Below are 26,168 nucleotides of genomic sequence, written 5' to 3' on the forward strand. Positions count from 1 at the left end.
AACCCTATAACTCAAAGTTCCTAGTCATTTTGCATCCAATAACTTCTTCTGTAGGGATCACTCAAACAGACTCAAAACGGCTACATTCAGGTATTATATTGACACGCAAACCTGAGACATGTAGCAATAGATTAAGGCAATACCAAACCAGATCATTTGCTACTTCTACCATATTAGCTTTTATAAAACCCTGAAAACTGAGTGTTGCATTAAATGTGAAACTGCAATGCAACTGGGGAATGACAATGAAAAAAACCGTAATAACAGGATGTTTCATGAGCTAATTACCATTGGCCAATTCACATGACTTACACGACAACACACTGGTGACGATAAAGGAGAGTGAGAGTATAAGTGGTGTTGAAGGTCAACTAGTTCAAATATCAAGCATATTTTAGTACGTCGAAAACAAACAATACACAACCACAACATTCAGCCTCGAAAAAGAGTTAAATAAACTCACTCTAAAGCTTTCTGGCACAGTGATAAGCTTCACAAAGGGAGGGCATATTGTAAAGCTTGGGTTTTGGATTATATGAAGCTGGTCTATTTGTTTCTGGAATGTCAGGATGAAGCACCATACTGTTAAAAAAATCTTACTTGATTATGTTTTACACAGAACAAATCCTATCAACTAAACATGTTTTTACAGTGTTATTATTCTTCTTGTTTCTTGTTGTGGTAGTCATAGTTGGGGCTTCCTATAGGCAGGTATAGAAGTGGCCTCATACAGGTGCTCTGGTGTGAGAAAAATATTGGTTTTCCTATAAAGAATTATGATAAATGACAGTTTAAAAGTTCAAATTTAAGGTGCCACCTTTTTGAGCGAGGATATAAGCTGGCAGTGTGTAACACGGTGTGTACAGTCCATTTACAAGCTCCTGACCCGTTGACTACTGCTCTTTATCTGCCAATGGAAAGACTCCTGCCGGCCAAGATTCACAACCTTCAATAATTAATGTCTTAGTTCAGAATAATCTTGCTCTGGAGCGAAACACTAGGGGTGGATGTTAGATTTCACAGGTGTTTTGGGCTTTTCACGTAAGAGTGTAAGAAATCCTCTATCAGGGTCTCTTGCACTCCCCTTTTCAACTAGCAAGACACTCAGTAAACCTAACCTGAAATCTAAAGAAATGTATCTTTTTCCACTTAATTTGGCCTGTTCAACAACATAATCTGCAGGTTAATGAACAGAAATCCTAAACTGAATGCGTTAGCATATGCGTTATTCCTCAAAACAGGGATATGAAAACAAACCTGTAGAAACTTGCTCAACTTTGTAGTTCTTCAGAATCAGAATCAGAATACCTTTAATTGCCCCGCAGAGGGGAAATTTTCCAAGTTATATCTCTGAACAGCTGATATTTGTGTCTGGCCGCTTTAGGGTAAGCAAAGATCTGCTTACATTTCAAGAGCACAGTTGACCTGCTAACCGAAAATAGGCCAAGCAGGCAAAGTTTAACTTCACTACTCAAGAAAACAATGTGACAACGCACTATAGTATTTAAGATGTTTTATGGGTTTGCAGATAACTTCATTGCAGATAATAAAATCAATCAAAGTGAGGTTTAAAGGACATGGTGTACCAAACACTGTCACTGCTTGTTCCAAATATGTCCAAAGATGATAAGTCTCTTCTAGTAAAGCAAAGACATCAATAAATGTCAAAGTGAGTGTATTACTAATAGCACAACAATGGCAGTATAAGTACCAATAAGATCAATCAAAGATCTCAAGCCGCAGCTTTCAGGTTTTTCGAGGATATTTAACTATTTATTGTTGTGCTATATTGATATTTTGTTTATAATTGGTGGCTGTTTTGGAACCTTTGGGGGAATATGTACAAGTTTTTAGAAATCCCTTGTATTTTAATATTTTTACCATGGCAGCATTTTTTGGAGCTCATCTATGAAATTGTAATGTCATTATAATTATTACAATTTGGTAATAACAGCAACACTTTTGAGAAAAATGTCACAATTAACATACAATTGACACTTGAGTGATACAGCTTCAACAGGTAAAACCACTCATGTATTGATTTGCTGCGGCCAAAATAAAGTCACAGGTGTGCAGTAAATACCAGAGGAGGTGATATTATGACCTGAGCCTGATTATGCTTTTTACTGATGTTTGTTGAGTGTTAATGATTCTCAAAGATATTTAAAAGAAGTTAAGTAAGTTGTGAGTTATTTGCATCACAAACACACTAACTCAATCTATCAGCACCACACCCTCACACTGAATATACTAGATATATATATCTCGAGTATCACTATTTGGGTTTTACCTTCAACTCATTAATAAGAGCAAAGTAATAATATTTTTTATTGTAACTGATACGCTGTCAAAAATTCACAAACAACTTACTACTGTAGGATGAAACTAACTGTAGTGCACTTTTCTACAAATGTTGATAGTTATGCTGACTGATCGTTTTTCATTTAAAAAGGTATTGTTGCATGATATGTAAATAGATATTAAAGATGAGATTTAAAAGCCTGTCTGTAGAGTAGAAAGGATTTGCTCGGAGTCTTTTTTTTTATCTAGTTAGTGTTTTAAAAATGCTTCAATGCATAAGGTGAGTCAAAAATTCAGCTGTATGAGGCTTTGTTAAAATGCTGATAACATTACCATACTGGACTGGAAACTCCATCTCGAAACTTGATGAGGATATGATGATTGCGCTATAATGTGCATTTGACTGTTCCTTGGACTTGACTTAGCACCTGAGCACCAGTTGAAACAATGTACAGCACTAACATGCTGCAACATTCGGAGACACCGAGGAGCCTGAGAGACCAGAACCAAGGAGTTATTATTGAAAATCCTCCAAGTTTTGTGGTAGACTCTATTGCCAGTATGAAGATTAACAGTAGATTCTCAAACTGTATCTGACCTTATTTGATCCATTCTTGTGGGACTTACATTGGTGTCTATTACATTATTTGCTGGCTGAGTTTACATTATGCAAATTAACGTAGATGCCAAGCATGGTCATGAGGTCGCTTCATTTGTGACAGCTGATAACACCAAATAACTGAGCAAAGCTATAATCTGAAGTAGTGAGAAGATGTTGGGGTGGATTTTAAGATAGTAAAGACACCGTAAAGTAAAATAATACAGTTAAATATGTCAGTTATCAATGCAACAAGAGAAAATATATCTTTTGTTGTTGTAAGAACCAATTTGAGTATTTTTTTTAGTTCATATGTGGGTGTAAGGCAGACTATGACCCAATGCAACAGCAGACTAATAAACTCTGAATACACGTTTCTTTATGTTCAGAGTTTTTCCTCTACATTATCTTTTCTTGCATCATCAGATATCAACACGCTTTCAAAGCAATCAAGTATTTTTAAGCGCATGCCGCTAAGTTTGCTTAACCCAGCAGAGTCAATATTAATAGAGTGCTATTTAAGCCCAGGTTTACACACAGTGCAGCCAGGGGGTTAATGATTGACCGGACTTTGAAAAAACAAAACTATGTCGAGATCTTTAGTCTTACAATTGTTAACCAGGATTGATAGAATTTACGGGAAAGCCATAACAATCTTTACCTTTGATGTGAAACTGGTAGGAAGACATTTTAAGATGTTCATTAACCCAATGTCCTTTACCCACCACAAAAGGTAGAGTGACCAGCATTCCTGTCCTGCTATTGTTACAGTTTTTCCTTGGAATTCCCTAAACTACTCGTTTGCTAAAAATACGTATTCCTCATCATGTTTTAGCATTCCAATGAGGCTTCTGAAAACTGAGAAACAATCCAATTATATTAGGCAAGAATTATTCCTTTTTTACCCAGGTGCGTGGACCTGTCAGTAATAATGATTTAAAGAATCAAATGGATGGAGTTTTTTTTTTTCAACCAAAAGGGCAATCTTAAAGAATAACAGGTGAGAGTTGGCTTTGATTTCAAACTAATTGTACCTCTTACACAGAGCCGAGTCGACTGTGTTAACACAAAAACTCAATAGTGTGATTAGTATTCAAACAATGTAGGCTAAACTACTGATCTAGAATCTCTAGGTAACAAAAGGAATTTCAGCTGAGTTATGAGGTGCAAAAGAAATGATAAGAGTCTATGGTAAAACTTCCTGATGAGTCACAACTAAAACTGAATAAATCAATAATAGAATAAATGAGTTATTATTACATTTTATTTAACAAAAACAAAAGGATATTAGCTAGCAGCTTCAAAATTTCAGTTGCTACTCTGAGTTGATTAACGTACCACGATAGAAACTGCTCACATTAAACAATAGCTATTCATCTTACTTAAAAGATGTATAAAAAAAGCTTTGGAGACATATTTGTCCCATTGTTGGTTATATTGTGAATGATGGAAAAGTAAAATAAACAAGCTGCAGCAGCAAAACAGCAACTTTGATGGAGAGTGGTGTGAAGAGGCTGCAACCTAAAGCACAAAGGCTTAAAGTTATAAGATAAGGCAATGAGAAGAAGGTGGAGCAGATTCAACAGCAGCTACTAAATACCCAGAAAACCCTGGAGGAGCAGGCAGCTAAACACAATGAGGTGCAAGAGGCTCTGCTGTGAAAATGAGGAGCTCAAAGTCAACTCTGCACCAGTGAGGCCCTTAAAGTGAGGCCTGAGGCGAAAGTCCTGAACTTGGAGGAGCAACTTCAGAAAACCCTCAATTTCCCTCGGGATAAATAAAGCTTCTTGAATCTTGAAAACCAAAGCCTCCAACCTCGCACAGATGGAGCAGCAGAAGCTGAACGCCAAGACGATGGCTGCACTGAAAAGAAAAGAGGAGGAAAATGCCTCATCTAACGAAGGCGAGTCCACCATGAAGAAAGCATTGGACAAAATGTCCAAAAAAGAAGAGAGCAGCTGACTGGCCAGGCTGTTCACTAGTGGTAGCACCATGAGGAATGAAGGAGATAAAACCTGTATCTTTACTTAAGTAAACATACAATAACTATGTTCTTAAAATGCTCCACAAGTAAAAGTCAGACATAGTATGGCCTGTCTCCTGGGCGTCAAAATCACATAAGCAATGCATCCTGGGACATTTAGGCATGTTTGGCACAATAGAAGAGCATGAGAACTCAGCTCGCTTGGCTCATATAGCACGCACTGAAGAATGTGTTGCGCCAATGGACTATATTTTCCATGAATACTTATTGGACATACCTGTCATAAGGTGGCACATTTTCCCTTTAACATTTTCTGTGATAAGGCATGTTACAAAACATTACCCATAATGATACACCTGGTTTAGGCTCCCGTAGTGATAATGATACGGTTTACTTGTGTTAGTCCACTAGGGGCATTGTCGAGCCTCAAAGGGGCTGGGGTACCCGTAGGAGTTGGGGGGCACTAGTGGCCTATTCATATAACACACAGAAAATACACTGAAGTGCTTTTTAGCTGGCGGAGAAAAAGTAAACTGGTCTGACCGGTGTGCACGCAGTTGCTGAGGGTTTACAAAAAAAAAAAAAAAAAGACACCTTTACCTTATCCCAAGAAACATCCAAGAGTACATGCTGAATGACGCGATATGCATATTTATAGGCGTACAACAAGTTAAAACCTAACTTTTATCAGCAGGCATGTGGCAGGAGGCAGTTTATAGATGAATGACACTGGGGGGGGGGGGGGCTGAACGCCTCGACAGTAACAGTTACCACCAGGTAAGTAAATAAGTTACACACACATCCACAAAAGTGGGCAGTCAGCAAAAGCGAAAACCCAGAAAACAATAATGACAAAAGAAGCTTCTCTTACCTTTACAGTACAAGGATCTGGGAGAATTCAGATCGAGGTCCCCGCTGAAAAGGGAGATAAAGTCAGAGGGCATCGCAATCCCTCAGACTGAGGAAACCGGACACCCACAAGTCAGATAGCGTCGCTGAGCGATATTATTGTCTTTCTGACTGCCAGGAAACCTTCAACTTTGTGTTCACAAAACTGTAGTGACTAAGTTGGTCCTGTCGCTGTGGCTGGTAAACCGTCTCTGCTGTCATTTCGCTCGTGAGTCCCTCCCCCCCCCGTCCGCATACGACGCGTGTTGTTGTCAGCAGATAGGGAGACATGCCCACACATGTGACGCAATACGTAAAGACTACGTCGGGATTATTTATAGGCGAGAGATATACACTTTAAAGGTGATGGATTTGATACACATATTGTTGTTTTTATACAACTAATTTTTATTTGGGGGGAATTACACGTCCACAAGAAGAAACGGACTGACTTTGAACCAAACTTTGCACATTTTTACTTAGAATTACAACAATATGGCACCACTGTTAAAAATCTAGATAGATAAAATAAGAAGGCAATCAAAACAAAACGTGTTTTTGATAAATATTCTCTACTTGAAATGTTACCTTTTTTAAATCACTTTTCTTTTTCTTATTTATTTATTTATTTGTATTGTGTATGCTTACCTGTGTACCCGTGAAGTCACTGTTTTGTGTATATGTTTGATGTACATATTTTCTTGAATAGAGGAAAAATACATAAAGAATGTAGATAAGACATCATGTGAGTCTCTGAAGAATCATGACACTTTTATTTGCCGTTTTACTCATTATTTATTTTAATATCATTTATTAAAATATATTTATTTTAAAACATTTAGATGCATCTCCATATATATATATCCTGTTTTAAATGTAAGAGTTTTTATTATTGGCATTCTATGACCTCTTTTTTTTGCATCCTATTTAATTATATATCATATTTCTTTTATTTAACTTCACCTGCATTCACTTTTTTTTCTACTGTATTAAAGAAGCAACACACTGAAATGGTAAAAGGTCATTAAACAGCACCTTCCAATAAATATCAAGTGCTTAGTAATGTTTATGGTTCACAGATCTCTAGATCATATTACCCATTAATATCTATTTTGACTATATACATCCAGCAAAATGTAGTCTTGTTGAATCTAATAACATGCAGAGTTAGTTGCATTGTATTCCTGAACTGTATTTGTTTATAACTTCTGTTTTAAGCAGCCCTCTGTTGTGTTTGTGAGTGCTATAATGTCATAGGGAGTGAGCAGGTCTAGATTACTTAGATATATTTAAATAAAACGTTTCAATATATATCCATGATGGAATGTTTTATGGAATAAATCAGTTTATACAAGATTTAGTCACAAAACCAAAAATGCAATTGCTTTACAACATATCCTACAGCCTACAGTGCATTACATATGGACCATCCTCAGTTCCTACTTTCTCTCAGTGTATAGCTTCTCCTTCCAGAGTTACAGATCTGCAGCAGTAAAGAGAAATACTTATAATTTGTAAACTTGCATTGATAAATATAAAGCAGTGAATGCAAAAACTGAAGCAAAGCGTTATCTACAAGCATATCAACCATCACACATATTCCCAGAAGAAATCGTGGAGAGTCCATTTTGTGAAGCAGATGAAACTACTGGCCTCTCAGAGAGGCTGTCGCCACCTTGTTTCTTAGATTTCAGTCCAAACAAACTGAAGAGTTTCATCAACATCAGGTCCACAATCTCCTCCTCTTCTGACGGCTGCAAGAACAGTGAGTATTATGAATAACTCAATGAATATCAAGTTCTTTATAATGGATAGATTCTTCTACATAATGTGTGCAATACAACATTTTATGGTCAGTCAGTTACCTTGTGATGGATCTGCTCTTGAGTGAATGCCACTAGAATGACAGAGATGAAGAGGTTCAGCACCACGAAGGTCATGAACACAATGCAGGAGCCGATGAGGAACGCTCCAAGCACTGGATTGTAATCCAGAACCTGCAGGATCAGAAGGAACACACACTGAATAAGGCTCAGCAGTCCAAATCTGCTGTGCTACAATTATAATTGTCTCATACTGACCTCTTCATAGTTAAAGATGCCAAGCTGCAGGCTGACCATGGTCTGTGCAGAATCCAGTAGAGTTCGATAGGAGTAAAGCTTCCACCCATACATCAGGTTAGACTGAAAAAAAAGACATCTGTGTGATTGATAAGTTCCATTTCACTGATACAATAGAAAGAAATGCAGTGGCTCCAGCTGCATGTTCATATGTTGATGTTATAGTGTGGGAAACAGCTCACAGCGATAGAGTAGGCCATGAACATGATCGTCATGACCACCAGGAAGCCTGAAATATCAGTCCAGGCTCGCTGCAGGGTGGCTGTGATCATGTGCAGCTTTGGGTTCAGTCTCAGCAGGTGCCACAGTTTGACTGTAGCCAGCAGCACTAGGAAGGCAATCAGATACCCCAGCACCGCATCCGCCTTGGCTGTCTCATGGAAACTGGCATATCTGGAGAAAGAGCGGGGGAGCACAGAGCATTGTATTGCATTACATATTGATTGAGGAAATAATAGCTTCATATTTTTGGAGATTTATTGTAATTAAATTGACAAATTCTCTGTTTGCATATAATTTCTAAAGGTTCAAATGAAGTATTCTCTCTCTAACAGTCAGAATATAAAAAAAACTAAAATGTAGACAGCTACAAATAGTAAAATGAGCTGAGCTTTCACTGGCTTAATGGTAAATGGACTGTATTTATATAGCGTTTTATCCAGCCTTTATGATCCCTCAAAGCGATTTACATTTACAAGTCATCATTCGCACAGAGCAACGTGACACTTGCTCAAGGTACCAGCTACCACCTGCATAGCAGATACTCTAAAAAACTGTAAGCAAATGATGCACATTAAATAATCAATACTTAGTGTTCATACCAATGTGAAGATAATATCCTTGAGTATTTACTTGCATAGGTTGTGTTATTCTTATTGCTTACTGGTCTCTGTTGTTCTGGTAGTACTCCATGTCCCGGTTTCCCAGTAAAGTCCTCTTGATGAAGACGGACAGTGCGCTCCAGCTGAGGATGATGATGGCCAGCTCCAGCAGGTTCCACTTACTCTTGAGATAAGTCCATCTGTGTTGCTTCATCAGCTTTCCCTGTCAGGAGGAGAGGAGTTTATGTGAGATGTATGTATTATTACTAGCGATGGTAGTAAACTCAACTCATATGAATTCATACCTGGATAAACTTGTAATAGAAGATGACAAATTCATACCTGGATAAACATGTAATAGAAGATGAAAAGGAAGTAAATGGCTTCAGAGGCCATGACAAAGACGTGAAGGCCGCCGGTCGACTGGTAAAGGCGCACGCTTTGAAGCTCACTGCGAAACTGGAAAGCTCCTGGAGGAAAAACAAAGTGACCGAAAACATTAGTCTTATAACAGCTAAGAGAATTTCTGTGCAGCTCCCATACAGAAGCTGGACATGGACTACTTACCTAAAGCTGTGGTCTCCAGCATGAGAGTGACAATGCAGAAGAGGTTGACGTTGGCATTGTACACGGTGAACTCAACAAAGACCGCTTGGGTGTACACATCAAACCAGGTGTTGTCATAAAGGTACTGAAGGGATCTACAAAGACAACAATATTAAATGATATGATAAGGGCAAGTCTTCCACAATTAAGTTGTACTGTAACTATCAGCAAGACAACATGTGAATTACTGTATGTAGAAAAAGTTCAAATTCCCCAGAACTAAGGAGCTGGAACCTTAAAGGTTTTGATATTAATTTTATTTAATCTGCTAACCAGTTATCATCTGCCTGACATTGGATTACGGTAATTTTCAGTGAGCTCTAAATATATTGAATTGAATACCTGCTAGAATTTTGTAAATCTGGCCCCAGATCCACCACAAACCCTCCTCCTCTGTAGAGCATCACACTGCCCCAGATGGGGTAGGCCCTTAGTTTTCTCTGGGACTGGTACGTCCATGGGCTCTGAAGGTTCAGTGAGGTGTTATCCTTCTCAGATCGGCTCCAGCCTGGACTGTAGGAGCCCATGTCCTCCATCTCCCACGAGTACAGAGCGTGACAGTTCCGCACGGACTGCTGCATGGAGGGAGCCACATGGCAGGAGTTTGGAAGCACCCTTACCTGGCGAAGACGAGCGTTACCAACAAGCTTGGAGTTTCCATCTGTGATAAATCCTGTGAAAGATTATTAGGAACAAAAATAAAAACAGTTCATGAAAAAATCCTTCATTCATTCAAAACTTTAGCTTTTTGTATGTAAAAAACATTTTATAGATCAGCGTTTAGTTTAGGTTAGTAGTGAACCCATATTTTGAATGACACAAGGCCTTTTTACATTGAAGTTAACAACTACATTGTGAGTTGAACTTCCCACATTGCAAATGTGTATTATACCTCATATTTGAAAACACTACTTTAGGAGCAAAAAGAACAATCTGATAATTGTATAATTGCATTGTGTAATAATTGTAAATATTCATATGTGGTTTAATTTTAAATGTGAAATACTCTCTATAATATATTTTATTTTAATTTCAAGGATCAAAGTTACTGTAACATCAGGTAACCAAAGCCATAATGAACAAAAAGCTGATATAAACTATGTGTATAAACACCAAATTATGACTAATATATAACCTAATCTGTTTCCATTTTATAATAAGTAGACAAACACAAATATGCAAATGTTGTGTTTTAATAGAGTTAATAAGGTTACAACACACTGACCTGGATACTCTCCGAACAAGCTGCTCAGCAGCGTTGTGTTTGCCCAGTCGAACACATCCTGAATACTCATACTATCTGAGATCCCTGCACTGAAGCTCTGTCGAATGTGCTGGGTCAGAAAGTAAGCGTTGGGGTCCCTCTGACCGTACGCCACCAGGAGCAACATCCACATGAATCCCAAGTAGGCTGTATTACAAACATCTCACATCAGCGTCTTAAAACGTAATACATTGCCTCCTATGTTGTGTGAAAGAGGTTTTCCTACCAAGTATCTCTCTTATGAGGGCGAAGACTTTCTGTTCTTTAATCATGTTGTTTCTGATCTTCTCGATGTCGGTAGGAGGAGGTGGCTGATAGAAACTACATGTGCTGTCTCTTCTTGCTGCCCGCACTGCATCGGGATCATCTAAGAGAGAGATGTTGTACTATATAGTTTTTTTGTTTTCACACAAAACAATACAAAGAACAATAAAAACTGTAAAATACGAACCCGTGTTTCTCAGACTCTCATCTATCTGAGGCTCTCCATACTCCTCCTGGTCCACTTTCTTCAGCACAAGAGCGAAGAAAGCAGCAAAACCAAGAACCTGTGAAGGAAGATGTTCAGATTTTAATAAGAGAGGAACTCATAACGATGTGAATGAATGTGAATAATTACTAATATTTTAATCAACACTTTATATCAATTAAATGGCATTGAGGGGCAAAAATATGTGGAAATGTTGATGGCTATCCATAACATCCTTGTATGTTCTTACAGGAGTTGTAATGTTGCTCACCTTAAGCGGCTGAGTAATAAAGAGACTCTCAAAGAAAGAGACCAACATGGAAATCAGCCAGCTTATCGAGCGGTCCTTCCCGTACGTCAGCCCATACATCATGGTGAAGTATCCTGACACGCCGCTGGTTGCGATCACCAGTATCCAGCCAACAAACACAAACCACCACGGCAGCCCTCCTTTGGATCGCTTCTTGCTGGAGTCTCCGTTGATGCTCTCGTCAGGACTATGGCTGCCGTCCAGCTGTTCTCCTTCCAGATCAGATGAGGGGAGGTGGTACTCCAGGAGGCCCTTCATTCCCTGAACCTGTTGCATGGCTCGGTTATAGCTGTCTGGCTTTGGAAAGCGAGAAGGACCCAGCAAACCCAGCTCCTTTTCAACATGACGCAGCTGCTTGTACAGGTACCGGCTGTTGTTGCTCTTCTTCTGCACCTCTTCTGAAGTCTTTTCAGGGCTCCCACACAAGCTGTTTTCTGTTCATGCGAAAATCAGTGTTAGTCGGTCAAGATGTCAAATACATTATGCTGATATGTGTCATTCAGAATCCTAATTTTTGGGGGATAAAAACATAGACACATTTTGACAATGTACATTCAGAGCAATTGGATTTTCTTTTAAGATATCTTAGTTTTTTAGATATGTATAGATTCCTATGGCTTTTTACATATACCTAATGTATTAAATTATATGAATGTGTGGCCTTGGCAATCCAATTGTTATTATTAGGCCTGGTCCTCCAAATGGACCAGCTTCTCAATATGTGAAACACAAGATATGAAGAACCTTGTAAAGGGCATGTTGCTGTTTACCTTGTAGATTAACTGCTCTTAAACTGAGAATCATAGAGCGATCCCTCTTAGAGGCTTCAGTGTAAAAATCTCCATCTGCACGGTTCTGCTGCCGTATGATGTCCTCAACCAGAGACAGCAATGTGTTGATGTCCGTCTGCTGTCCAGGCCGGAGCTCCAGGTGAGGTAGAGGACTCTTCATGGCCTTAGAGAGTGACTGAGCAATTCTCTTTATGTCCTAATAAAGGAACCAAAAAGAAAGCACTTTAAACACTTCAGACGTGTAGAACAGATGAGTTATCATACCTTATAAGGCTCTCTGTCACCTCACCTTGATCACAGTGTCTGGTGTGATGTCCTTGAGCTCTTTCTGAGGGGAAGACGTCTGTGTGGGAGATACCCGACCAGTCTTTCCTTGTTTAGATGTGTCTGTCTTGCCGCCCCTCTCTCTAGGACGAGTGTTTCTGAAGATACTCACAATCAGTAAATTAATAGGAAACATGATGATTGAACTTTGAATGCCAATCATAACCTGTTGCCAGGTGAACTCGATGTGACCTGCAAAGTAAAGTGTGAATTTAGATTGGGTTTAAATTGATTTGATAAAGGATTTGATCTTCATTAGGTATTTATTTGTTTGACTCAATCTGTTTCATGCAATCCCGCTCTAATGTAATATAATGTCACTTCTATTCAATGAGCCTCCCCTTTAAATATTTAGACCTCCCAAGAGGCAACGCACCTTTTTTTTTTTTTCATTTTTAAAACCTCTAACTTTAGGAGCCTTGAAATCCTTGAAACTTGAGGTTTCAATACTTACCAAGGTCCATAGTCTGCTCAGAGGGGTCGGTGGGGATGCCCCAAAACATGATGCTAGTCAGCATGGTGCATAGCAGCAGGGAAAAACAGCAGGACACTCGCTGCACACGAGTGAAAGTGCTACAGGGAGGACGACTGATGACAGAGAACCAGATGTGGCCGTCCCTAAAATCCTTGGCTGTCTTCATAAAGAACAGATTACTAAAAAGAGAAATGGGGAAAAAAGGAAACGGGGATTCAGAAATAATAAACCACGTCAGATTCCTTGGTAATGTGCTTTTATTAGATAGCCGGTCTTACCTAAACTGCTTCAAATCCATCTCGGTTGCTACTGGGAACACTTTATCAAGAGAGCACTCTCCCACATCTACAGCCAGCCAGGAGTTACACAGGAAGTGCCATTTCTGACCACTCTCCAGATCCTGCACCATCACTTTGTTGACATACCTGCATGTAACATCAATAATTATTGTGTGTGCCTAAAATGAAGCTGAATCCAATTTAATCATCATCATGTCTTATGAACTAGTCCGTACCATGCAGGATGCGCTCCTGAGTTGTCATGCCACAGCCTGATGCTCTGCAGATCTCCAAGTGAAAAGTGTGTGGTCAGCAGGAACAAGTCCCCCCCTCCCCTCTCAAACACTGGCTTCTCATGGTCTGTCAGATGGTGAGGGTCACTTTCTCCCTCTGTGCCCAACAGGGTTATCGTGACCTACAAACAAAAAAAGGGTCAGCATCAGAAATAATGAGCAGAAGCACAATTTTTGTTGGTTTTAAAACACATTACTGACCTGAGAGGAGGTGGATGCACCATGCCGATGCCCTGTGCTGATATTCAGCATGTAACGATACTCCGCCAAGGGGTCATTATCCTCAAGTACTGTTATCTTGACCTACAAGTTAATGTGAAGTCACATTTATAATTAGCAATTTCAATGACATTAAGTTAATGTTATACATCATCAAATGTAAGATGAACGAAACATTTACAGCTAATACATTTAAATCATAAGCTTGCTCTCTTAGTTATTTTAATGGGAGTGCATTTTGTAGTAGGTGGCAGGTATTTCATGAGAGAAATAACCAGTTGTAAATTTGTAGAACAGGGTTTAATGCATAAACCAGACATTTACATACACTCTGACGTCCAATAGTTTTGAAAGGGGTTTTCTAGCATGGTACTGATACTAGGCAGCAAAGTCTGAATAAGACCACCAAAATGGTCTGCAATTTCAAATCTAGAACATAAAGTGTTGAAAGTCTGTCATTAGAATCACCTTAGCTGAGTCCTGGATGTCTTTCCTGCGTGCCCACACAACCACCAGGAAATAGGCAGCAAAGATGGCCCCCACAAAACACACCACCACAGGATTGTTGGTGAATGTAGCAAAAAGTTCAGCAGTACGTGAGACATCCACCAAGTTGGGCATAACAAAGAAAGAGCTGCCAAAGAAAGTTAAGTGGTTACAGAGACACTGGGTGACCAGAGGCGTGGTGAGAGGACCGACCTGCAGGCAAAACAAAACCATGGCTGTTAACTTCACAGATCACTTTTCAAGGATTTAATGATGAAACCACTGTGGATGTGTGTTTTGTTCTTACCCTGCAGCCATCTTCACTCCAAGAAGTGTCTGTTTCATTCCAGTATTTGCACTGGGCAGCGAGGGAGATGACAGTGACAGTGGCGTTAATGGATTTGACACCTGGCTCAACAATGGGCTTTATGACCAGGTAGTGTTCTCCGACTTCTCCTCCTCTGTCTTTGGGACTCAAAACCCAGGTGTACATTTCATCTGTGTTCAAATACAAAAAACACACACATATGGAGACACACATGTACATATTCAGCATATTTTCTCATTAGGATCTCATAAGAATATATTAACATATTTTTAGGCGATGTACTGAGTGCTGTAAAAAAATATATATATGGTAGCCTAATGTTACCTTCTTTGGCATTCTCAATAGGGATCTGAGTCTTGGCAATATAATTCTCATTATTTGGATAATCTTTAAATCCCAGGAATATCACGAAGGAGATGTTTTCTGATGGCTCCATTTTCAGCACAAGAGTGACATCCGGAGAGGGAACATCAATGATTAATGTGCTGTAATTGGCCAAGTCCAGACTGTGCTGTTCTCCTGCCCAACATCAAGCCTTGGTAGGAGAATCTAAAAACCAGGAAAAAACACATGTCTGAACAATCTATAAATGTGACCAACAAAAAAAGAAACGTAAAGCAACTCAAAAACAAACATTACCTCTATCTCATCGGGTAAATTCTCTACAGGAATGACAGTGCCGTTTGCTCTGGAGAGAGAGACCGACCCAACAGTTCCTGTGATGTTTCCCCCCTTCCAAGAATATGGGTTATTCTCAAAACTCATCATCTGGAAAGAGCAGGACACTGATATATGTTCATATGTTCCTAAGCAGACCTGATCTTACATATACTTTATGTACACTTTCCGACAGACAATATGGCTCAGTGTTTTTCGTTTGCGTCCACAGTTGTAAGTGTCATTGTTATCAAATATGAATAAAGTTTTGAGATACAATTCCTCGCATCTCAATCATATTGAGCTTTTCAAATTAAGAAGTTCTAACCCAAAAGTTTGCAAGCATTAAAGAAAAAATAAAGATTTGTTACGAATGCAAACAATTATGTCCTTATTTTTCAGGAGCAAATCTTAAATGAGCCGGCATTATGGATTTTCAATAATAAGGAAAAGCCCCATGCTTTCCAAATACAGTATATACATATTTCCACCACACTTGAGTAGGGGAATAAACATAACCAACATCAGGCTATAACAGCATCTTCACACTGCACACACTCACTCTGACATCCACTGGCTCCTCTGGAGAGACAATATGAGCAGGCAGCGTGGGAAAGGAAAATCTGGAGGAGCTGTTCTTCTGGACATTTATGTCCTGCATTTGCATCTTTCCTGAAGACACTCTGTGGAAACAGCATCAGAAATATCTTTGTTATTTTAGCAAAAAGTCATTTATTTTTAAGTACTAGCTTTTGCCTATGTCAGTCATCTCTTACCTGTTTACATACACACTGATCTGACCAGAATCAATGATGGCAGGGTCTCCATTCAGCTTTTTATTATTCAGCAAAGCACTTTGAACATTTCCTATCCCAGTAAGAAGAAAATCTGAGACTTTTTTCTGTGGGAAACAAATGATATGTTGTTTAGGATGTGGAAAAACAGATATTAATCAATATCAGTGACAGTTTTGTTCTTACATTGGACGAAACATTCAAAATATTACTGGCTGCTTCGATTATTGGTGTAGCCGCCTGCACTACTTCTCCGTCATCTCCGTCCTCCTGATTAACACTGATAGTGTTGAGGGAGGAGCTGAGGTCTGCCAACAATGAACCTGCTTCTTCCTGAAGAGGAAGTACAGCAACAGATCAGATACAGTGGATCTGTAAACAACTTTCAAAAGAGCTGATGGACATGTATCATACGAGAAGCAACATATTTATGAAATTATTATCTAAACATCATATTACATCTCAGTTCACTAACATTGAGACCAGTTAAGAGCAGTTAAGAGTTAAAGGCTTTTAAATGCTGTCCTGCACTCTGAACCAAATGTTAAACATTTATCTTTCTTCGCTATTTGTTGTTGTGTGACAGTAACTCAGACCTAAGCCTTCATTTACAAAGTCTTAAAATAAACGGCTGTCTGCATTTTCATATTGATTACCAGAAATATTATCTACTGTACTGTACTTGAGCAGCGGGTGTGAGCTCGTCCGGCCGCTGCGTGAGTCCAGCCACAGCTCTGGCCGTCACTTGCACTTCCTGAGTCGTGTTGCTGGGTGAGTCCAGCAGAACTTTGGTCATTTTGGTCAGCATTTGCTTCCTTAGCTGAAAAGAAGGAGGTGCTGATTAACTCTCAGTGCAACAACGACATCCAGTATCATCATCAACTGCATTCTGTTACCTCTGTCCTCGCATCCTTCTTATCTTTGTCCTCCTCTGTGTTCAGCATATCAGAAACTGAAGTGAATATCTGTCCGAGTGCCTCTCCAGAGAGCAGACCCTGCTGCTCTAACTGACTCACAGAATCCTCCACGGCAAACTGGAGCGCCTCCACAGACATACTGGAGCTGCTTTTACGTACCTTGAGGAATATTAACAGTAACTTAATTATTTTAAGACTTTATCAGCCCTCAACTGTGAAGCTCACTGTGACAAACTCGGTAAGGTCTTTACCTTTACCATTATTTTACTTTTGATATGGACAACATGTTTCCTTTATCTTCCTAATGACACAAATCACACTCTACAGTACTCCCATCTTATCAGAGTTATGGGACTGTATCTGAGTGTTTCTTTAAACTGTCCGTGCAAACACATCTTCTCTCAAAACACAAATCATTAATGGTAGATGACAAACCTGAGTGGAGACAGTTGTGGTGGTTTTCTCATATTCATTTTTCACAGTGACCACAACAGACACACTGTAATTGTTGTTGTAATCCCCGAGAGGCAGGAAGACAGATTTAACCTCATTTGCGTTACTGCAGCGCAGATGTTTACCTTGAAGACAAAAGATGCCACGAAGTAAAACTTTTCAAAACAATTCACAATTATGTTTATGTTTGCTTAATGACAAAGCATTAAGATTCATCCCATGCCATTATTTTCCGAGCAAATCTGTTCTTTTAAAGTTGAATGTTTTCCTCATTAAACATTTTTTTCTACATTTGTTTGTTCATGAGCAACAGTTTAACCCCTTAACGCCTATTGTCGCGAATTCGCCTCAAACCGCTTCTATTAAAAATGCAGCCGAGATCGTGCATGTGTTCCCCCAATGCCGGTTCATGTCTCTTCGATACGGACCTAGGAACGTTTTGCAAGCACTAGTTTCTCGTAGGACCGGTCAAAGAGTGGGAACTTACACCCGGTCGACGAAGGCGGGCATATCCGGTTAGACGCTAACGAGTGGAGAAAGCAATACGAAATATACGGTCCTATTTGAGGTAAGTTATTGAAAAAAAAAATATTTTGCTGTTTATTGTTTGTTTGTGCAGCTAACGAAGCAGAATAGAATAGTTTTGACAGATATTTCTGAAGTTATTTGAAGTGATTCTGTGTGTCGCGAATTCGCTACATTCGGCCATATTGTCTACATTGGTTACAATGAGTACATGTTTTGTATTATGTAAATACAGATGTCTGCATTCAATAGTGACCTTTTATTTCTTTCATTTAGCTTGACCTCGAAGTATGGAAAGCTGTTTTCAAAGAACTTTTCTGTCTTACAACTGTACTCATAAATCATAAATAAAAATGTCTGCTCTTTTCAATAGTGACTTTTTTTTTTTACACCAGGTGATGAAAGCAGCAGCAGCAGCAGCAGTGATGACAGTGGCAGCACTGATGGAGACTCTGATGCGGTCCCTAGCACCAGTTCTGCAGCTACTGCTGCGAGAGCACCTACTACAACCTTAGCTGTTTTGTTCTTGTTATTGTTATTGTTTTCATTGTTATAATGAATGGTTAATGATGTCATGAGTTTTTGACAGCTGAGTTCATGAGTAAGACAGCTCGGCACATCCTTTGTTCTCTCTAAGTGTTTTCTCTTTCTCGTTCTCTCTCTCTCACACACACACACACACACACACACACACACACACACACACACACACACACACACACACACACACACACACACACACACACTCTCTCTCTATTACACACAGTTCTACATGCTGTTTTTTTATTGTTGTTTTGTTGTCATTGTCATGAGTTTTGCATGTCTGTTGACATATTGTCATGAAATTAATACTATTTTAATTTAAATTATATGTTGGCATCAATAAAATGAATTACATGCCTGAGATGGGAAATGTGTTTTAATTACTATTTGATCCATTAATGCCTGTTGTCGCTAATTTGCATCATACCCCAAATTACTATTTTATCCATTAATGCCTGTTGTCGCTAATTTGCATCATACCCAAAATTATATCTATTCTATGTGCTAAATTGAAATTAATAATCTCCACTTAATTTAGCATCTGCTTGAAAGCAAAAACACATAAAATAAATTTTTTAACATAATTGCATTTAAATTCAGGCGTCAAGGGGTTAAAAAAGTACTCAATTTTCAATAATATTTTGTGATATTAGATAGCGTATGGTTAGATCTTTATTACATTGTTAAAAGAATACTCACTTTCACTGATTGTACAATTGAGGATTTTTAAATCTTGTTTAAAATGCAACTGCAAGACCCAAATTGTTATTTGTACTTTGTGAAAATGTTCCCTCATTCAGAGTTGTTTTTGTAGTTTATTTATGATTTAAATCAAGAGGTATCAGTGCCCACTCTCACCTGTCTCTGTTTTGAAGCAATACAAACAGCCTGTGGAGCAGAAAGAGCTTTCTTGGCAGGTGATGTCAAAAGCATCAAGAACAGTTCCTGACTCTGGAGAGATGCTACATGAGGGGGGGCTGCGCTTTGCAGGAGCATCAGTGGCAGCTGGTTCAGTTGGCTCAGGACCGGGTATTGGAAAAGTGTACTTTGCAAAACCTGGCTCATTCTGACCTGCAGAAAAAATAAATAAATACAGTTTGGTTTTATAAACCAATGTACCTTCATCTTTAAAGCAAAACTTTATTTCAGTTTCCAGATAAGCCATTTGTAGTTTTGAACAAAGCAACATGGTTTCAAAAGGCCCAAAACATTATTACTGACTATGGGATGAGAACGTACCATAAGCAAATACACTGATGTTGTGTAAAGTCTCCCTTGAAACCTTCAGAAGTTGGCTGTGCACAACGTATTCAGTGATACCGTCCTGCCTCTCAATAGGAGGCTTTCTTCCTGCTTCGGAGTAACATGTTTTGAGGTCATCCTGAGAAATGATGGTCATTCATTAATTAACACATTCATCTCTTATGCCTCAGTTAAATAACGTTACATATTATGGTTCCAGACTTACTGCCGCAGGTTTGGGGTCCTCAATATACCAAACTACATCTGGGCAAGTTGTCACACACCTCAGTCTGAGGCTTACATTGTCATTGACATTTAACGAAGCACAATCGTCACAACTGCAAGAACCAAAGTAAATATATTAATGTAGTTTTACATATTTTATAAAACCTGCCCTGGAGATGTGAGCTTTCTTCTGTTATTCTTTTCCCTTTTTACCTTATGGTTACATCTTTGAATTCTTTTGGAGCAAGAGTGATGCACTTCGAAGCTGACGCAAAGTCAACCCATTCCCTAAACCAGGTGGTCCTCCTCACAGTTAAAGTGTAATTGAAGAAATCAAAGGCATTCGGAAGGCAATCTTTTTCAATAACATGAGTTTCATCCGTTGTTTTGTTTTGGCATTTACAGTTTCCTTCTGTAAGAAGCAGAAGTAGAGTTTTAAAATAACATTTCAACACTGAAGAGATGACAGTCACAATTGTCATAAATCACACAGTATCATTGCAGCATATTACTTCCATTAAGGGAAGGAGAAAGTAACAAGTACCGAGTAGGACTTCCCCAATGACTGCAGTCTCAGAAACTACCATACCATTAACCATGCAATATCTGTGTGATACAGTAAGTGTGTTTAAATGTGCACTGGTATCCTAGCTATTTGGAGGTTATGTATTAGTTGTAAACATGTAAACATCATATCCTGGCTTCTAAAACCTGGATAAAAAGGTGTCTTGGCTAGGCTTAACCACAATTGCTAGTTACAGTAAGTGCAATGACAGAAACCAGGAACATATTTGAATCCAGAATAACATGGGAGGATTCTGATCATTTAGTTAATTAAAGAATGTAACAATGATTTTAGCAGAAATTAAACTGCAAGTCTGACACCAGTAATGCTGAAATTAAAGCAAAAGTTGGATACTGATGAGTATAAGTGGTATTGGCACTTTCATTATCTCATAAACCTAACATTGCAGTGACCTCACAGCCACACACTTTAATTATGGTTCAAGTATCATTTAATATAAGCCAAGTGGTTGAATAATTGTCATACTTACTACATTTCCATTCAAATGCTAGTCCTTTGCTGGACAATGATTCAGTTCCAGTCACACTCAGAGTGACACTCTGAGAGAAGTCAACCACAGTGTCTGGAGCAGCAGATATTTTCAAATCATTTGTACTCACACTGCTTGTCTGTAAATGAAAACAAAGTCATTGTGCTGTCACAGAAACAAGCAAATATTTAAAACACCTGCATATATTCATATTGTTTGTTAATAATGTCTTATACCCGGTTTTCTTGTTTATCTGGCATGGAGTCAGAATAATTTTGGCAAGCCCGGACAATGTTTTCTAAGTCCACATCCACATCAGAAGCAGAGAAGGCATTCATGGCTCGTACCTTCACCTTAAACAGTCCTTCAGCAAAACAGTTTGTATTCAAAAGCAATGAATACATATATGTTTTATTGCTTTCATTTAACACTCATCTTACCAACATGTTGATCAAACAAGGACAACTAACTGGGGACAACAAGAATACACTAGTACAACAAAACAAACACCATAGCAAAATGTACATTTATTTATTTTCAAAGCATTATCAATAATGAAGTTGATGTGATCCAAGCAGTTGCAATTGGGGACTTCTAACGTCATGGATTCCATGAAAATGTACTACTAAAACATAAACAGAAAACACTGATTTGAAGTCATGACGAACAAAATTGAAATGAAAGAATAAATCAGCTGTAAGATATGACAACATGTATAGTTATAGGTTAATTATCATACAGTGTGGCTCAAGCTGTAAGAAGCACCTACCTTCAAGTGGGCTGGTGAACGTGTACGTTTGTAAGCTGCCATTGAGCATGTCTCTTGTCTCGGAGAGCGTGTCCCGGGCTCCAGTCAGAGTGAAGAGCAGCTCCACAGGGGTTCCTCGCTCCACCGAAACACCAATGATGAGATCATTAGAGTCAGGACACTCGTCATCTTCCGCTATCACTGAGGCCTGCAGGCCTTCAATGGGCTCCAGCAGACACAGCTCCAGATCAGTGGACACTGCGTGGGCTGTAACCCTGTTAGAGGCAGTTAGAGTCAGGTTGTGGCAGCCCTGTCCAAGCTTCTCCACCACACCTGCACTCAGTGTAATGTTGTGGGGTGCGATTCCTCTCTCTGCTGATGAGTTTGCAACCAGATGGCCTTCATGTTGAATTGAGTATGACACATTTGTACCTATTTACAGGGAAAAAGGGGATCAGATTATTCTGCATTTTGGCGGTTTATTTGATATTTCATCCCCTCCAGTGTTAGACAGACTTACCTGCTGTTACTATCACTTGAATCTTCACAGGCCTACCATTGAGAGCGTTGCATTTAGTGCCATCTGCTGACATATTTCTGCTAAAGCACTTAATGACGCCAAAATCTTTAACAGGCTCCTGAATGGTTATTGCTTTTTGAGCTGTAACGCGGAAGTCTTTGGTAGTGCACTCCACAACAACCATGAAAACACCAGGTCGGCTGAATGTATGCATCACAGTACTCTCCATCCTGCAAGACAGGTAAAGTATAAGCAAAAATACAGTTAAATGCAGTTAAAAAGTAAATTAAACAAGTGTGTACATTTATTTTTTATTTATCTGTTTGAATGCAAAGTCTATCTCACTCCTCTGGGCTGTAAGGATCAATATTGTGGCCATCTCCAGCATTCAGTGTGCAAGTGAGGTTTCCCTGAAAAGGATGAAGGAGCCACTTCACAGTGATGGTGACATTATCAAAGACGGCCGCCAGCTTGCTCAACAACAGCTGAAGCCCTGATAGAAAATCACATAGTTTAATTGCATCATAGAAACATTGATTCAGAAACGTTTGATCAAACATCATAAGCTTGAAATTTAGCATGTGCAATCCTGGGGTCAACACTTGTTGTTTCAGTAAAACAGCGCAAGACACTTACATTGACTCTGCTAAAAAAAACAGTAAGGCAATCATTTGAAATGTATTGGTAGTTCATATAGCAAAAGGTAGGCTTATATTAAAGAATTTTCTCCATCTAATAATGATCTTAAGTCATATTTAAGAGAAATAAAAGTGCACTCTTTGTATAATAGACAAATAAATAATCTGACCATGTTTGCAGGTGTACTCTACAGACAGGTAACTTCCCAGCACAGGACATGGTTCACCAAAAAGGCTCAGATCAACTGGAGCCTGGCACTCCTGCAGTCCTTGGCAATTAGCTGGAATGACACATCAATTAATTAAATATTTTGCTGATCATCTTACAATCATACTTACGGAGAGGGCTTGAAAATATTGTTTTTCGTAGGTTGAAAAAGCATGACTCTTTCATAATGTTCATCCTATTACATTTAATTAAACGTATAGGTGTCGCTCTTTGAAGAGGTGCAGTTATAATAATGAGAAACACAAATGTTTTGCTTCATAATTGCATGAAGTCCTTCGGCATTACTAATCCTAGACTGATATGATTCTGAATGTATATATACCTGAAAGTCCATGTTTTCAGAGCCAAGGGGGGATTTGCCTAATGTAGTGTCCCTTGAGTGTAATCCTTTAGTCTGCACTCAAACGGCAATGATCCCTTTTGTGTTTGACACAAAGCAAGAAACAAAAACGTAATTTATGGGGATTTTCTTAACGCTGCCTTTACAATGCTCAATATGTTCCCATAGCTTTTACTTTAGAAAGAGATATTCCATTATTTAAACTGAAGTACAAGAGAGTTAAGTGAATATGTTTTTAATGTAAATAAAGAATACCCTGATCTATTACACATATGTTTATGTCTTTTGATCATAGCTGATGTGTTTCCAGAACAAAAAAAAGGCCATTTCTCTACCTTTATATTTAGATAGATAGATAGAATCGGAGGATGAAACCCTCTTTATTTGTCACATACATGCACACATCAGAGCACACACAGTGAAATTGGTCCTCTGCATTTAACCCATCCTAGTACTAGCAGCAGTGGGCAGCTATCGTGCAGCGCCCGGGGAGCAATGGGGAGGGGGGGATTGGAGGTGTCCGGTGCCTTGCTCAAGGGCACCACAGCAGGGCCTATGAGGTGAACTGGGACCTCTCCAAGTAGCAGTCCACCTTCCATATTTCAAGTCTGTTCGGGGACTTGAATCGGCGACCCTACGATTCCCAGTCCAAGCCACTGCTGGATTTCATGTTAAGGGAAAGAAATACTTTTATGTAATTTATCATACCTTTTATAGAATCTGTCACATCTATCCAGCTGCATTCTTCCTGGGAGGATGTGGGTGAGGCAGCAGGGTTGGATCGGCAGTAGTGAATAGTTTTTCGACCATAGAAGCTGTCATCTATCTCTATAAGCTGCCCTGAACCACATTGTAATGTTGCATTCCGCCCATCACAGGCAATAGATCTCCCAGAATCTAAAAAAATAAAGGCGAAAAAATATTATTTTAGCCGAGTAAACAAAACTTGATGTAATACTATACGTTGATTTACTTATGAGTGTATACCAAACTGGCAAATGAAGTTGAGTTCCTGGCTGCAATTTCCTGCTGCTTCCCACTGAAAACCTGACTGTTTTAGGATATGTCCACAGGCTGCTTCTGCATCTGGCATGTTCACCCAGTTACTATAGCTGACATCTGAGCCATCCAGCCAGGCAAGGGAACCTGGGGAAAAAAGAAAATACAATTTAATTTGATAAAGAAACAATTTTATATGTTCCTATTTAGGCTCAAATGCTGTAGAAGATGTTATCCCCACAGATGATTAACACAAGGTTGTTTCCCTTATCCCTACCTATTGTTAAGGTAATTGTTACGATGCAATTTAGGGATCGTAAAACAACCAAGCAATAGATTGAGCCGTTGACAGGATGAATGAGTGAGAAAGGATATAAAAACACATTTGTAAATCAAACCACTTGACAGCTAGCCTATTGAAAAGTTTAAATGAATGATGAACATCTCTCAATAAACAGGCTGCAGGAGGGAGATATCAGAATGTGTCTTCCAACAAATGTCAGCAAACAAACACATTAGAGATCTATACAATGGACATGCCAGCTGACCAAATAGATAGCAGCTGAGGTGGTAATCTCTATTACCGATATTATTCGATACAATCATTGATCACAGAGATTCAGTTGTGTGTGAAAATAGTAGTTAGTGAAACTGAAGGTTTTAAAAATAATGTACTAATAGAAATAATCTATATAATGCCATAAGAAGCCATGCAGTGACTACTCTTATCCCCCCTCACTCCCACATGCCCTCTTACCGTCAGTGGCTGCAGAGTCGAGCGTGAGGTTTGGAGCAGAAGGTGCCAGCCCAAGCCACCAGTCCTTCTCCGGTTCCAGGTGCTTCTGGAGGAACTGTTGGGTTTCATCGTTCAGGATGAAGGCTAGGTGTCCTCCTCCTCGCTCACACCACCCCTGGGAGCTGAGGAAGGATTGCTGCAGACCCACAAACTCATAGCAAGAGCCGTCAAAGGTCATCTGAGATTCTGGGCAAGAAAGAGCCTCTGTATCCTCCTGAGCATAGCAAGTGATGAAGAGAAGCATTACAGTCAGAGTGAGGAAAGTGGTGCTTTCCATGTCTGCACCTGTGCACTGCTTAGACTCGTTGGCAACATCATGTCTTTAAAGGGTACTGACGTCAGCAGTTAGCACTTTGGGATGATTTCTGACATTACAAATGCTTCCTTAGTGGCTGTCCAGCTTTGTGTAGCTACCATTATTCTTGTGTGTAAACAAGAACCAGGCCTGTATTGAAAGGGGGCCAAAGCTCCCTGTCAACAGTCACTGATTGCTTCTCTGCCTCAATAATTGTAAGGCTCAACAACCTGCAGATGGAGATAAGCTCCTCTTTCAAACCTGATCCCACCATGAAAATGTCAACCTGAGGTTTAAAAGGGAGCCAGGGGTTTCAATAGCCTGGTGTGTTAGAACAGATATGTACAAATGTAAAATAGTTAAGTATTAGTCTTGAGTTTTATATGGTTTTGAATTCCTATCTTAAAATATATATAACGTGTTAACATATACCGCTATGATGAATTCTCCTCTCTGGAATATCAGTAGAGTATTTACTTGGCAGACAGGTATGCGTCATGCCTGTATGAGATTACATACTGTATGCCAGCTGCAGGGTTCTGGGACAAATGTTTTTATGGAAGACATCTTGACAGGAAATGGCAGGAAAAGCAAAGGTGTAAATGAAAAAATATTGATTGCTGATTTCACAACTGTT

General features: G+C 39.2%; 2 protein-coding genes and 1 long non-coding RNA gene across 3 annotated transcripts in view; 1 reads left to right on the forward strand and 2 right to left on the reverse strand.

The window, feature by feature from the left end:
• nfat5b (nuclear factor of activated T cells 5b) overlaps positions 1-5,999 on the reverse strand; it is a 33,419-nt gene extending 27,420 nt beyond the window's left edge. The window contains 1 exon segment of the mRNA XM_063880931.1: positions 5,755-5,999. Coding sequence (XP_063737001.1) covers positions 5,755-5,827 — 73 coding nt within the window. The 5' untranslated portion in view covers positions 5,828-5,999.
• A 1,079-nt stretch (positions 6,000-7,078) lies between these two features.
• On the reverse strand, positions 7,079-25,513 carry LOC134863168 (polycystin-1-like protein 2). The gene is given in 42 exon segments (XM_063881499.1): positions 7,079-7,525; positions 7,637-7,768; positions 7,853-7,954; positions 8,074-8,284; positions 8,775-8,935; positions 9,055-9,182; positions 9,280-9,413; positions 9,661-9,991; positions 10,544-10,729; positions 10,809-10,949; positions 11,034-11,130; positions 11,323-11,795; positions 12,132-12,348; positions 12,442-12,668; positions 12,931-13,130; positions 13,230-13,376; positions 13,466-13,644; positions 13,724-13,825; positions 14,210-14,440; positions 14,535-14,725; positions 14,880-15,062; positions 15,065-15,104; positions 15,195-15,323; positions 15,775-15,895; positions 15,989-16,113; positions 16,193-16,339; positions 16,689-16,826; positions 16,903-17,082; positions 17,359-17,501; positions 19,303-19,515; positions 19,684-19,825; positions 19,913-20,024; positions 20,125-20,323; positions 20,967-21,105; positions 21,203-21,330; positions 21,736-22,146; positions 22,235-22,464; positions 22,580-22,727; positions 23,043-23,153; positions 24,150-24,338; positions 24,429-24,587; positions 25,198-25,513. Coding segments are annotated over 42 exon segments (7,464 nt in total). The 3' UTR covers positions 7,079-7,354.
• LOC134863171 (uncharacterized) lies at positions 17,588-18,805 on the forward strand. The gene is made up of 2 exons (XR_010165623.1): positions 17,588-17,944; positions 18,297-18,805. It is a non-coding gene; the product is annotated as an uncharacterized LOC134863171 (long non-coding RNA).
• Positions 25,514-26,168: the final 655 nt, after the last annotated feature.

Source organism: Eleginops maclovinus, chromosome 4 (genome assembly GCF_036324505.1).
Source record: "Eleginops maclovinus isolate JMC-PN-2008 ecotype Puerto Natales chromosome 4, JC_Emac_rtc_rv5, whole genome shotgun sequence".
Taxonomy (NCBI): domain Eukaryota; kingdom Metazoa; phylum Chordata; class Actinopteri; order Perciformes; family Eleginopidae; genus Eleginops; species Eleginops maclovinus.